The sequence below is a fragment of the Anolis sagrei genome, chromosome 2, assembly GCF_037176765.1.
Source record: "Anolis sagrei isolate rAnoSag1 chromosome 2, rAnoSag1.mat, whole genome shotgun sequence".
NCBI lineage: Eukaryota > Metazoa > Chordata > Lepidosauria > Squamata > Dactyloidae > Anolis > Anolis sagrei.
The window spans coordinates 6,245,202-6,259,811 of NC_090022.1; the positions used below are offsets into that span (position 1 = coordinate 6,245,202).

Sequence of the window (14,610 nt, forward strand, 5' to 3'; positions counted from 1 at the left end):
GCCACACATTCTCAGCCCTGGAAAACCCCATAAGAAGTTAGCCTCAATGCTGCTATAAGTTGGGTGTGACTTAGTGGCACACCAAAATAACAACATTTGCTGTTTTTTTGGTTGTGTCAGGAGCGAACTGAGAAACCACAAGTCACTTCTGTTGTGAGAGAATTGGCCGTCTGCAAGGACGTTGCCCAGGGGACGCCTGGATGATTTGATGTTTTATTATCCTTGTGGGAGGCTTCTCTCATTTCCCCGCATGAGGGGCTGGAGCTGATAGAGGAAGCTCATCCGCCTCTCCCCGGATTCGAACCTGCAACCTGTCAGTCTTCAGTCCTGCCGGCACAGGGTTTTAACCCACTGCACCACCGGGGGCTCCATATTTGCTGTTTATGACTAGTTAATTCTAATCTCTAAAACTAAAATGAGAGAAGGATATGTATTTCCTTTTCAGCCAACAGTTTCATTTCCATGCTTAACCTCTTCTCCAAGCTAAATACGCCCAATTCCCTAAGCTGCACTTTTGACCCTCTTGGTCACCCTTCTCTGCATGCCTTCCAGCTTCTCAATACCCTGCTCAAATTGTAGTGCCCAGATCTATAGAATTCACCACCAAAATGGAGGTAATTGAAAGAAAATGTCATTCGTTTTGGAAGAAGCTTTCAAATACATTTTTTTTTGTTTTTATGCAAGGTACTAAGAACTGATTGTTTCCTTTCCCGCATGCATCTTGTTAGCTTTGGACTGAAGGTTTGCTAAAGCCCATTGAAGTGCTCTTCTTTGGCCACTTTTTCCATGAGGACCAGAGACCAGAATTTCTTATTCCAATTAGAAAGTGGCAAATTCATTGCATTTATTTGGTGGAGTAGAGATCTATGCCTATTCAAAACCAATGTGCTAAATATGTCCACATGGAGAAAGACAAGGAGGGGGAAAAGAGGCTGAGCACCCATAGACATATGTGTCTTTTTGTGTCTGTTGATTGAAGCAGTGCATTGAAGCAGTATACAGATTTAGGGGGGCCTGCCGGAGCAGGGACCAGCAAAGACCCAAAAGGAGGATTTGCTAAGCCTTGCAAGACAATATGCACCAATAAGAATTTCCCTCTTTCCCAATAAATCTCACCAGGATGAAGTAAGGCCACTGAAGCTTATTTTCTGTTCTAGCTGGAAAGGATGATGACTGCAGTATTCTAAAGGAGCTGGCATGCTCCAGTACCGAAAACTAGACAATATATACAGTTTTTTTCCATTCAAATTTCCCGCGCCTGCCCCCTGAGCCAGCTTTGCTTTGATTGGCTGTGACGTCAGCAAACCGAGAGGAGTGGCCGGGGGCTGGTGTGGCTCATCTAATGGGAGCCCGAGTCCCGCTTCGGCCACTCAGCCAATGGTGTGCAATGAGGCGTGGCAACAGTAAAAACAAAGGAAAATAGTTGCCAGATGATGGGATGGGATGATGAGTGGCCCATACCAGATCCTATTGATGGATCTATGGGTCCATTCTTTGAGGATGGGAACATCATGGTTGGAGAAACTGCAACATCCCCTTCGCCACACAGGTGGGGAAATGTCCTTTGTGAAGAATGATTAGCAAGTCCATTGGTCCCCGATACTCAGGTGGCCTGGTCAATGACCCTCCGAGGCCCAAGGAAAGGGGGCATTTGTCCGTTGTCCATGTTTGAAAGTTTTGAAAGTCCATTGATTAAGAATGAAGACTGAGGATGTTTCCAATCCCTGGGTCCTGAGGTGCTGATCATAGTTCATTAAGAGGTCACCTTGCCCAATATTTTATATAGACATACATATAATAATTGGGAACATGGACATATATATGGGTTCACAAAGGGATAAGGGAGCATGCAAGGTTGGGGAAAGATTGGTCCCTGTCATCTTTATCAACTATGTCTTCATAAGAGCAGACATAGTTGATAAAGGCCGAGTGGCCTGAGTCCATTAATTAAAAAAGGAGATTCAGTCATTAAAAAAATAATCCAATTCATAAAAAATGATCAGAGTGACCTGGCAAAGGCCTGGGTTTTGGGGCCTCCTTGCACACCATTGGCTGAGTGGCTGAAGTGGGGCTCGGGTTCCCATTGGACGAGCCACACCAGCCCCCGGCCACTCCTCCCGGCTTGCTGACGTCACAGCCAATCACAGCAAAGCTGGCTCAGGGGGCAGGCACGGGAAATTTGAATGGAAAAAAACTGTTTATATTGTCTAGTTTTCAGTACTGGAGCATGCTGGCTCCTTTAGAATACTGCAGTCATCATCCTTTCCGGCTAGAACAGAAAATAAGCTTAAGTAGCCTTGCTTCTTCCTGGTGAGATTTATTGGGAAAGAGTTTTGGGTTTTGGGGTGACACAAGAGGGATTTCCGGGGTCTGCAGGGACCATCCAGGCACCGCTTGAAGCACACACACAAGAAAGCCAGGAATACCGAAGCCGGGCTAGTCCCGGTATCCATGGTTCAAAGGATCGCAGTTCTGCTTGAGTGTCCCAGCCGAGCCAGCAAGGCTTCGCAGCTCAGGAGAGAAAAGGGTTTATTAGAGTTTATTAGAGTCTATTAGATTTATTAGAATCAGAAAATGACACAATGTATCATGCAGAAGGCTGAAAGGGAAAAGTGATACTTTTTAAATTAAAGGTTTGTTACAAAGTGGCCAAGGGAGCCTGAAAGGAAGAGAAAATGAGTTCTTAGTTGTAGCTGTTGGTGCAACTGCCTCTGTTGAGATTTGGTCAATTCATGCACCCAGCAACTGTGGAACTCCCTGCTGTGGTCAGATCAATTTGAAGGCAGAGGTTCCCGTGTTTGATGACAGCCTCACAAATAAAAGTGGACCAAGTTTCTTTGATATTATTTATGTCTGTGGTCCCATCTGCATTGCCATATAATACAGTTTGAAACCATGGTCAAGGTAGACTCATATAATGCAGTTTAACTGCATGGAATTACAGAATGGGGGACAATGCCTGGCTCGAGAGTAGTACATGTGAAAAAGATCTTGGAGTCCTTGTGGACAAGAAGTTAAACATGAGCCAGCAATGTGATGTGGCGCCAAAAAAGCCAATGGGATTTTGGCCGGCATCAATAGGAGCATAGTGTCTAGATCTAAGGAAGTCATGCTCCCCATGCTCTATTCTGCTTTGGTTAGACCACACCTGGAATATTGTGTCCAATTCTGGGCACCACAATTCAAGAGAGATATTGACAAGCTGGAATGTGTCCAAAGGAGAGCGACTAAAATGATCAAGGGTCTGGAGAACAAGCCCTATGAGGAGCGACTTAAGGAGCTGGGCATGTTTAGCCTGAAGAAGAGAAGGCCGAGAGGAGACATGATAGCCATGTATAAATATGTGAGAGGAAGCCACAGGGAGGAGGGAGGGAGCTTGTTTTCTGCTGCCCTGGAGACTAGGATGCAGAACAATGGCTTCAAACTACAAGAGAGGAGATTCCATCTGAACATGAGGAAGAACTTCCTGACTGTGAGAGCCGTTCAGCAGTGGAACTCTCTGCCCCGGAGTGTGGTGGAGGCTCCTTCCTTGGAAGCTTTTAAACAGAGGTTGGATGGCCATCTGTCAGGGGTGCTTTGAATGCAATATTCCTGCTTCTTGGCAGAAGGGGTTGGACTGGATCACCCAGGAGGTCTCTTCCAACTCTAGGATTCTATGATTCTATGATTGCATTTTGTGTTTATTTTTCCAATAAAATGGGTCTTTGAAGAATGTAAAAAAAAATCTCCTTCTTTGCCAAAGGCTATATTCACTGTTGTGTGCTTGAACTGCCATTAGTCCCAGTTACAGATTGGCAGGAAACAAACTCTCTGCCCCTCCCTCTCTGGGGAAAGCCTCTGTTCCTGTTGCAAAGAAACTCAATAGCAACACAAGAAGCAGAAAAAATGGAAGGGGTGGATTAGTCAGGAGTAGCAATAGCCCCACTTGAACTGCCTGGCACTTTCAAAGCCTCGTCTGGATTTGTTGCTAAATTTGCTGTGGGCTGGCAGGAAGCATAACATAGGTTAAGACGTGTTTATGCACGGCCCGGATTGGCTGGCAGGACAGTCATACATGCTCTGTCATTTCTGGGAAATCAGCTGAGAATAAAGAATCGACACACTGATCCTATCCTCTTTGGCCTCTAAAGGGCGCTGCTGTACTATCCGAACGGCCTCTTTGCGCAGATGCGTTCCAGTTTATGCTTTGACAGTTCAGTGCTCAAAATCATACAATGCATCTAGGCCAGGCCTGGGAAAACTTTCTAACTTTGGGGGCTGCATGCTAGCACTGGCTGCTAAGAGGACTGGCTGCCCTGGGAATGGAAGGAAGGAGGGGAAGGAGGAAAGAAAGAGAGAAGGAAGGAAGGACAAAAGGGAGGGAGGGAGGAAGAGGGAAGGAGGAAGAGGGAAGGAAGGAAGGACAAAGGTGAGGAAGGGAGGAAGGGAAGGATGGAAGGAGAAAGAGGGAGAGAGGGAAAAAGGGAGGAAAGAGGGAAGGAAGGAAGGACAAAGGGGTGGAAGAAAAGGATGGAAGGAGAAAAAGAGAGAGGGGGAAGGAGGAAGGAAAGAGGGAAGGACAAACGTGAAGAAGGGATGAAGGGAAGGATGGAAGGAGAAAGACAGAGAGAAGGAAGGAGGGATGAAAGAGGGAAGGAAGGAAGGACGAAAGGGTGGAAGGGTGGAAGGGAAGGATGGAAGGAGAAAGATAGAGGGGGAAGGAGGGAGGAAAAAGGGAAGGAAGGACAAACATGAGGAAAGGAAGGAGGAAAGAAAGAGAAGGAAGGGATGAAGGATGAAAGGGAGGAAGGGAAGGAGGAAGAGGGAAGGGGGAAGGAAAGAGGGAAGGAAGGACAAATGTGAGGAAGTGAGGAAGGGAAGGATGGAAGGAGAAAGAGAGAGAGTCCCTACTCATATGGACAGCAAGAAATTACTCCTTTGCAGGGAGACCTTCTGGATCCACAAATTAAAGACATTAACACCTCAAGGTTTGAACGACAAACTAGAATTCAGCTAAGTTCTTGTGGGTTTTTTTCGGGCTATATGGCCATGTTCTAGAGGCATTTCTCCTGACGTTTCACCTGCAACTGTGGAAAACAGCAAACAGCAAAAACAGCAGAGAGGAAACAGGCAGGGACATCTAATTACCTTTCAAGAAGTTTGCTCCAGGCACAGTCAGCCCATTGTATGCTAATCAAGGTGGTCAGTTGAAATATTCACACCTAGCCCAACTGACAAAAGTCCTTTGTCTCACCCTGGTCATTCCACAGATATATAAACCCCTTTTCCCAGTTCCAACAGACCTCACCTCTGAGGATGCTTGCCATAGATGCAGGCGAAACGTCAGGAGAAATGCCTCTAGAACATGGCCATATAGCCTGAAAAAACCCACAAGAACTTAGTGATTCCAGCCATGAAAGCCTTCAACAATACATAGAATTCAGCTGTTACCTTTAATGATCACTTAGCACTTAATTAACTGTATTGATCCTACAATACTTAAGAACCTGCTGTACCTCAATAGTTTGCTCGCAACCAAGTAAAGAACTCTACATGTAAAGATCCTGCAAGAGCCCCCTCCCTCCTGACTTTTCGGAAAAGAGTAAAAACCTGGCTCTTTGAGCAAGCATTTGGAACATTTGAATAAATAGACAAACTTGAATCAGAAAATGACCCAGGAATGGCCCAAGACGATGTAACAGATAAGGACTTGAATGAGAGGACATAGTTTTCTGTTTTTAAAATGTTATTATGCACTGTCTTTATATTTAAACGCAGTATAATGGTTTTTTGTTTATTAATGTATGTATTTTTATGGCATCGAATTGTGCCGACTGTGTACGCCCTTCTGAGTTGCCTTCGGGCTGATATGAGTGGGGCAGAAATAATGCAAATAAATAATAAATAATTAATCATAAAAGGAAGTAGTGGTAGATTTGGTTTCTGACTCAACAGGATGCAGAATGTGAGTAGAGTTTTCCAAGTAAGAAAGCTAGTAAACACAAGCAGGCAGTGGTCCCTCATCTCTAATGGGGACAGATTATATATGTATTATGTGCGGGAAAATGAGGGCCTGAGGTAAGCACCCAGGGGACCTCATCTGGACCCCTGACCTTAGTTTGTCCATCCTGCACTAGTGGATACTGAGTGCCCACTGTATTTCTCCCTCAAAAAACAGCAGAACATTAAAAATGGAGAGGGAAATGCAACATGATATTATATTGAAAGACATTAATCTAGGGCAGACGTGGGCATATTAAGACCCCCTGGGCGCTTACCTCAGGCCTTCCTCATTTTCCTGAATGGGGGACGCATGGCTGAATGGGGGGGGGGGTGCATGAATGGGGGACGTGTGGCTCAAGAGCAGGACGTGTGAAAAAGTAATGCTCCCCATGCTCTATTCTGCCTTGGTTAGACCACACCTGGAATATTGTGGGCACCACAATTGAAGAGAGATGTTGACAAGCTGGAATGTGTCCAGAGGAGGGCGACTAAAATGATCAAGGGTCTGGAGAACAAGCCCTATGAGGAGCGGCTTAAAGAGCTGGGCATGTTTAGCCTGCAGAAGAAAACGCTGAGAGGAGACAGGATGAGGGCCATGGATAAATATGTGAGGGGAAGTCATAGGGAGGAGGGAGCAAGCTTGTTTTCTGCTACCCTGGAGTCTAGGACGCAATGGAGCGATGGCTTCAAACAACAAGAAAGAAGATTCCATCTGAAGATGAGTAACAACTTCCTGACTGTGAGAGCCGTTCAGCAGTGGAACTCTCTGCTTCGGAGTGTGGTGGTGGTGGGGGGTCCTTCTTTGGAAGCTTCTAAACAGAGGCTGGATGGCCATTTGTCAGGGGTGCTTTGAACGCGATTGTCCTGCTTCTTGGCAGAAAGGGGTCGGATTGGGTGGCCCACCAAGTCTCTTCCAACTCTTATGATGCTATGAATATGTTAACTATATGTGTTTACATTCAGTAGACAGTGAAGCAATTATCAGTACATTGTAGTATTCCAGTAGAAGCCTTGGCTTGAAGGGGGGAGAAGTCCATCCTATTTTAAATACCCTTTTATTTTATTTATAAGGATCTGGAGGTGGGGAGAGGTGATGGGGAAAGGTGGCCTTGGGGATTGTTTTGGTCGTTGTATCAGTGTCTGTTTTGTTACATTATATCAATGTTGGGATGTGAGTTGCATCACTAAAAAACTGAAGCACTTTTGCCAACAGTGTATCCTCCTCATCCTCATCTAAAGTCTCGGGATCGGCCCAGAAACTAGACATCCCAAGGCGGGAACCAGATCCCTTTCGCTTTCACCCAGGGCTCTGGCCATGCCGTCGGCGCTGAGTCTGCCCGGAAACCGCTGACGCCATGGAAAACCCCGGCCTCCTATTGGTGGGTTGTTTCCCCCCTGAGCCAATCCGCGCTCGTTGCGCTTCTAACCTTTGCGCTTCCAAGGAAGACTCAGTCCTTCTGGCAATGGCGCTGCTGTTACTGCTCCGGGTTGTGGCTCTCCTCCTCGGATACTTGGGAATCGCCCTCCCGCACCAGTCTCCCAGTGGTAAGAGCTTTCAATCCACTCCTTCTTAGGCTTTGCTAGGAAAAAGGGGGCAAAACTTTTGTCTCTACAGCTATCTCTAGTGCTTTCGCTTTTGACAAAGGGGAAAGAAGTGGAAAGAAACGCATTTGAATCCAGTTGCAACGACACTTCCAAACTATATTATTAATTGGTTGTTGTAGATTTTTCGGGCTGTCTGGCCATGTCCTAGAAGCATTCTCTCCTGACGTTTCGCCTGCATCTGTGGCAGGCATCTCCAGAGGTTGTGAGGTGTGTTGGAAACTAGGAAAATGGGGTTTATATATCTACTAGCCGTCCCCTGCCACGCATTGCTGTGGCCCAGTCTGGTGGTCTGGAAAATAAAATAATGAGAAAGTGTTGGTTTCTAATATATATGATTTCTTTCTGCTTGTGGATAAACAGTATTTCTTGCTGTTTCTTTGTCAGTGTTGATGTGGAGAGTATCTGGTTTGCCCACCCTGGAACATGCAACATATCATTGTCCTTCTTTAAGGGTCCCTTTCAAATCTATGATACTATATCTGTGTGTGTGTGAATCATATCTATCTATATCTATGGCTGGATGGCTCTTTGTCAGGAGGGCTTTGTTTACGTTTTCTTGCCCTGATGAAGGGAGTTGGATTGGATGGCCTTAAGTATTTGTTGGTCATGGGGGTTCTGTGTGGGAAGTTTGCCCCAATTCTGTTGTTGGTGGGGTTCAGAATGCTCTTTGATTGTAGCTGAACTATAAATCCCTGCAACTACAAGTCCCAAATGTCAAGGTCTATTTTCCCCAAATCCCATCTGAGTTCACGTTTGGGCATATGGAATTTTCGTGCCAAATTTGGTCCAGATCCATCATTGTTTGAGTTCAAAGTGCTCTCTGGATGTTGGTGAACTACAACTCCCAAACTGAGTCCCCGGTGGCGCAGTGGGTTAAACCCCTGTGCCGGCACGACTGAAGACTGACAGGTCGCAGGTTCGAATCCAGGGAGAGGCAGATGAGCTCCCTCTATTAGCTCCAGCCCCTCATGCGGGGACATGAGAGAAGCCTCCCACAAGGATGATAAACCATCAAAAAATCATCCAGGTGTCCCCTGGGCAACATCCTTGCAGACGGCCAATTCTCTCACAACAGGAGCGGATGCTCCTGACACGACAATAAAAAAAAAGAAAAACTCCCAAACTCAAGGTAAATGCCCATAAACCCTTCTAGTGTTTTCTGTTGTTCACAAGAGTTCTGTGTCTCAAGATTGGCTAAATTCCATCATTGGTGGAGTTCAGAATGCTCTTTGATTGTGGGTGTACTATAAATCCCAGCAACTGCAACTTGCAAATTACAAAAGTGGTTTTTTTGAGTGAAGGACATTCATTGGGTTGTTAGGTGTCTTGTGTCCACATTTGATGTCAATTCCCCCAGTGGTTTTTGAGTTCTGTTAATCCTACAAACGAACATTACATTTTAATTTATATAGATTGTCCTTCCAACTCTATTGTATGTCTGTGAAACATGGAACATCTACTAATGTCACTCTCAACTCAATTCCATCAGTATTGTCTCTGAAAAATCCTACAAATTTCTTGGGAAGAAGGCAGGCAAATAAATGTCAGTATCTGGAAGAGGCAAAGACCACAACACTGAAGCAATGATTTTCTGCTATCAACTTCACTGGGCTAGGCATGTCCTCCAAATGCTCAGTCACCTTCTCCCAAAGCAGTTACTTTACTCTCATCTCAAAAATGGAAAACAGCTTGTTTGTGGTCAACAAAAGGAAATTTAAAAATGGGCTTAAACCTTTAAAAATGTGGCATAAACACTAAGAACTGGGAAGCCCTGGAACTCAAGCGTTGTAACTGGAGGTCAGCTGTGACCAACAGTCCCATGGATTTTGAGGAGGCAGGAATAGGGGGGGGGGGTGAAAGAGAGAAACATGCCAAGAGCAAGGTGCATCAAGCAAAGTCTTGTGACACTCTTTCATCTGGAAATCTAAGCATCAGGATCTGTACTTACTTAGGTGATCCCTCGTTGTTTGAGGATGATGGTCCTCCAAGAGTGGTATCCTGGCGGTGGGTCCATAGGTGACCGTGGAGCCCTCTTCTTGACCTGCATCTCCTCCCACAGTGAGGGCATCAGTTTCCAGGTAGAAGGCGGTCCCAGTCGGGGTTGGCTTGGCGTGCCTTCCTCTTGGCACGTTTCTCTCTTTCGCCCTCCATTCATGCCTCATCAAATTCTACAGCACTGCTGGTCACAGCTGACTCCACCTGGAGCACTCAAGGGCCAGGGCTTCCCTGGCCCCATCAGGATCCAGAATAGATCTCTATAGTCACTTTCAGACCCACCATCAGGACTCTACCCTTAGAGGAGAATAATATTTGGCCATGAGTGATCTCTTATAGAGATAGATAGGAGAAAGATATGGACTGGATTTATTTATTTATTTATTTATTTATTTACTTTATTTGTATACCGCTCTTCTCAGCCCTTAGGCGACTCAGAGCGGTTTACAACAGTTTAGATATACAGAATACAAAATCATTATGCATTTAAAAACAATTACTAGTATTATATTGCATTACATTACAATATTATAAATATTATATTTATATACAATATATTATATTATAACATATTATTAGAATAGCACAGGAGACAAGGTGGAACTGTCCCCTGGCCCCTATTTCTTCGCTCTGGCCCAGAGCGGCAGTTGGTGCTGGGGGAGGGGTCCCCAACGGATGGCAAATGCATGAAGAAAAACAATTTTAAACTTATCATTAAGGCCCCTAGCTTGGGAATGGAGGTGTGTCAACCAGTTTTAGGCAAAGTTAGACCCTTGAAAGACTGTATTCACAGCTTGGGAGTCCTTTTGGATCCATTCTCAAATAGATATGACAGTCAGGAATTCTTACTATCAGCATCTGCTGATATGCCAGCAGCCCCTCTTCCTAAAATCAGAGAACTTAAAGATGGTAGTGCATACCAGTCAAGGTTAGACTTCTGCAATGTGCTTTACATTTGGCTACCTCTGGAAATGCCAATTAGTTCAAAACATGGCAGCCAAATTGGGTACATTTATTAGTGAGCATAATACACCTATACTAAAGCCATTCCACTGGCTGCTAATTAGTTTCCGGGCAAAGTACAAAACACTGGTTATAAAATGTAAAGCCCTATATGGTTTGGGTCCAGGTTGCCTACAGGATCACCATCTCCCTTCCAGGGCCAAAGAAGCAGATGGCGGAAACAGAAGAATGGCCTGCCTCAGGGGAGCGGGCTTGCGCCATCCATGTTCAACATCTACACAAATGACCAGCCACTGCCAGAAGGGACAGAGAGTTTCATCTATGCTGATGATCATGCCATTACTGCTCTAGCTGGGAGCTTTGAGATGGTTGAACAGAAGCTCTCCGAAGCTCTAGGTGCTCTTACTGCCTATTACAGGGAAAACCAGCTGATCCCTAATCCATCTAAAACACAGACATGTGCTTTTCATCTTAAGAACAGAGAAGCATCCCGAGCTGTGAAGATCACGTGGGAAGGAATCCCATTGGAGCATTGCAGTGCACCCACATACCTGGGAGTCACTCTAGACCGTGTTCTGACCTACAAAAAGCACTGCCTGAACATCAAGCAAAAAGTGGGTGCTAGAAACAATAGAATACGAAAGCTGACTGGCACAACCTGGGGATCACAACTAGACACAGTGAAGACATCTGCCCTTGTGCTATGCTACACTGAGTATGCGTGCCCAATGTGGACACGCCACGCTAAAACAGTAGATGTGGCTCTTAATGAGACATGCCGCATTATCACGGGGTGTCTGCGCCCTACACCACTGGAGAAATTACACTGTTTAGCTGGTATTGCACCACCTGACATCCGCCGGGAAGTAGCAACCAATAGTGAAAAGACCAAGGCAGAGACATCTCCAGCTCATCCCCTGTTTGGGTATCAGGCAGCACGTCAACAACTTAAATCAAGTAATAGTTTTCTAAGATCTACAGAGACGCTCGCTGGAACACCTCAGCAAGCGAGAGTCCAAAAGTGGCAGGCTCAAACCCAGCACCTCAATCTGTGGGTGATACCAAATGAGAGACTCCCCCCTAGGCACACAGAAGACTGGGTGACTTGGAAGGCGCTGAACAGACTGCGCTCTGGCACCACGAAATGCAGAGCCAACCTTCAGAAATGGGGCCACAGAGTGGAATCCACAACATGCGAGTGTGGAGAAGAGCAAACCACTGACCACCTGCTGCAATGCAACCTGAGCCCCGCCACATGCACAATGGAGGACCTCCTTGCGGCAACACCAGAGGCACTCCAAGTGGCCAGATACTGGTCAAAGGACATTTAATCAACTATCAAGCTTGCAAACTTTGTGTTTTGTTTGTTTGTCTGTCTGTTTGTTAAAAATGCAATAGAACTATTTGGTTTGGTCCTAACACAATAAATAATTGAATCTCCCTTATGAACGGCAACTTAAGACACCGAAGTCCTCTGGGGATATTTACTCCAATCATCCAGAGTCTGACTGGCGACTGTCACCCAGAGGACCTTTTCACTGGTGCCTCAAGAAGTCTGTGTGTGGAATGACCTGCCAGAAGAGCTGCAACAGCTAAATGAGCGGTCAGAATTTAAAATTCAACTAAAGATCAATCTCTTAAGCCAGGCCTACCCACTCAGTTTTAAATTATTATTTTAAATTTACATTCTGTTACTATCATATTTTAATTTCTGTGCCAAATATTTTAATTTAGCATTTCATAGTAAAGTATTTTTATGTGTGTATTTTATTGTGTATTTTGTATGGTGGTGTGTTTTACCCATGTTGCACCCCACCTCAAGACATGAGGAGAGGAAGGTAACAAATAACATTTATTATTTCTATATTGCTATTACATTTACTGTCACAGAAACCAAATGTCACATTTGAGTCATTAACAAGACAAATATGAATTCCAAAAGTTCAAAAGGTCATAAGTCTGGTTTATGAACTTGTAAATGTAAAACAAGATGCCAGTCATACATTTATGGTAGCATTATTTTATAGCTTATTATCATAACCAACGTATCATTAATGCCCAAGGGTAATCTAACACAAATAATACCTTCACCCAGGTGGAAAGGGCAATTTATTATTTCATGCCTGATTTCTTGGAAAAGGTAGTGCTGGACTCTTCTTCCTGGTTCAACTTCCAAAAAGCACAGGCAACAGATGAATGATATATAATCAAGGGATAGTAACTAGGGTTGTGAAATTTGGGTACACCACAACCCATTTTGGTGTCCCAGATTTCAGTGGAGTCCTGATCTGTTTTTTGAGAACCTCCCAAATTCAGGATGACAGAAATCCATTTTGGATCCGGGAAGCCAAAATATTCGGTTTCAATCTGACCCATTGGCACCAGGCATGTAGCCCCGAAAATGTTGAGGAACATTGGAACAAACTGAAGACTTCCATCATCCAAGCCTGCGAAGAAACTATTGGATACCAAGCTAAAAAACATCAAGACTGGTTTGATGAAAATGACATTGAGATCCAAAAGCTAATTGACAAGAAAAGGAAAGCCTTCCAAACATGGCAGAGAGACATCAACTGTGCTCCTAAGAAAAAGATCTACGCTAGTGCAAAAGCTGAGGTCCAAAGAAGGACAAGAGAACTCAAGAACATCTGGTGGACAAAGAAGGCTGAAGAAATCCAACACCTGGCAGATACCCATAATGCTCAGGGATTTTTCAAAGCCACAAAGGTCATCTACGGACCAAGAAACCATGGCATACAGCCTCTACGCTCATCAGATGGAACCAAACTCCTGAAGGACCAAAACTCAATTGCACTACGTTGGAAAGAACACTACCAAAGCCTCCTGAACCGCAGCTCCAATGTGGCCGAAGAAGTCCTCTCACAAATCCCGCAACAACAAACCAGGGATGAGCTTGCAGCACTGCCTAGTCTGGAAGAAGTCAGCAATGCCATCAGCCAGCAGAAGAATAACAAAGCCAGTGGACCGGATGGGATCCCTGCTGAAATCTTCAAAGAGGGAGGACCCGAGCTGACACACCAACTCCACCAGCTCATAGAAAAAATGTGGGTGACCGAGAAAATCCCAGCAGATTTCAAGGATGCCACCATCATCACCCTCTTCAAAAAAGGGGAAAGAACAGACTGCGGAAACTATCGAGGTATCTCCCTTCTAACCTCCGCTGGGAAAATCCTCGTAAGAATCCTTGCAAACCGCCTTCTGCCCCTCTCAGAAGACATCCTCCCAGAATCCCAGAACGGCTTCCGCCCCTCCAGAGGAACCGTGGACATGATCTTCACTGCACGACAGCTCCAAGAAAAATGCAGGGAACAAAACCAACCTCTGTACATGGCATTCATCGACCTTGCCAAGGCATTCGACACAGTGAATCGCAGCGCTCTCTGGACCATCCTCCAAAAAATCGGGTGCCCTAACAAATTTGTGAACATCCTGCCACTCCTCCACGATGACATGATGGCAACAGTCTTGGACAGCAATGGCTCCCAGAGTGACCCATTTAAGGTGAAATCAGGTGTCAAACAGGGATGTGTTATTGCCCCAACTCTATTCTCCATCTTCATTGCTATGATACTTCGTCTTGTTGATGGGAAGCTTCCCACCGGAGTGGAAATCATCTATCGGACAGATGGCAAGCTGTTTAACCTCAGCAGACTGAAAGCCAAAACCAAAGTTACAACAACATCTGTTATAGAACTCCAGTATGCTGATGACAATGTCGTCTGTGCGCATACAGAAGAAGATCTACAAGCCACTCTAAACACCTTCGCAGAAGCATACACGAAGCTTGGCCTGTCACTGAACATCGAGAAAACCAAAGTGCTCTTCCAGCAGTCACCAGCCAACTCCTCCCCAATGCCAGAGATACAGCTTAATGGTGTAACATTAGAAAATATTGACCATTTCCGCTACCTTGGCAGCCACCTCTCCACCAAAGTCAACATCGATGCTGAAATACAACACCGCCTGAGCTCTGCAAGTGCAGCATTTTCCAGAATGAAGCAGAGAGTGTTTGAGGACTGGGACATCCGTAGGGAGACCAAGGTG

The 14,610-nt window shown here is 45.3% G+C and overlaps 2 protein-coding genes across 3 annotated transcripts in view; both read left to right on the top strand.

The window, feature by feature from the left end:
• The window catches only part of LOC132770245 (major histocompatibility complex class I-related gene protein-like), a 159,779-nt gene that overhangs the window by 50,958 nt on the left and 94,211 nt on the right, over nt 1-14,610 (top strand). The gene's annotated exons all lie outside the window — the stretch shown is intronic.
• LOC132769747 (major histocompatibility complex class I-related gene protein-like) overlaps nt 7,430-14,610 on the top strand; it is a 240,081-nt gene continuing 232,900 nt past the window's right edge. The window contains exon 1 of the mRNA XM_067465440.1: nt 7,430-7,527. Within this exon, the coding sequence (XP_067321541.1) occupies nt 7,446-7,527 (82 nt within the window). The 5' untranslated portion in view covers nt 7,430-7,445. The remainder of the gene's footprint in view (nt 7,528-14,610) is intronic.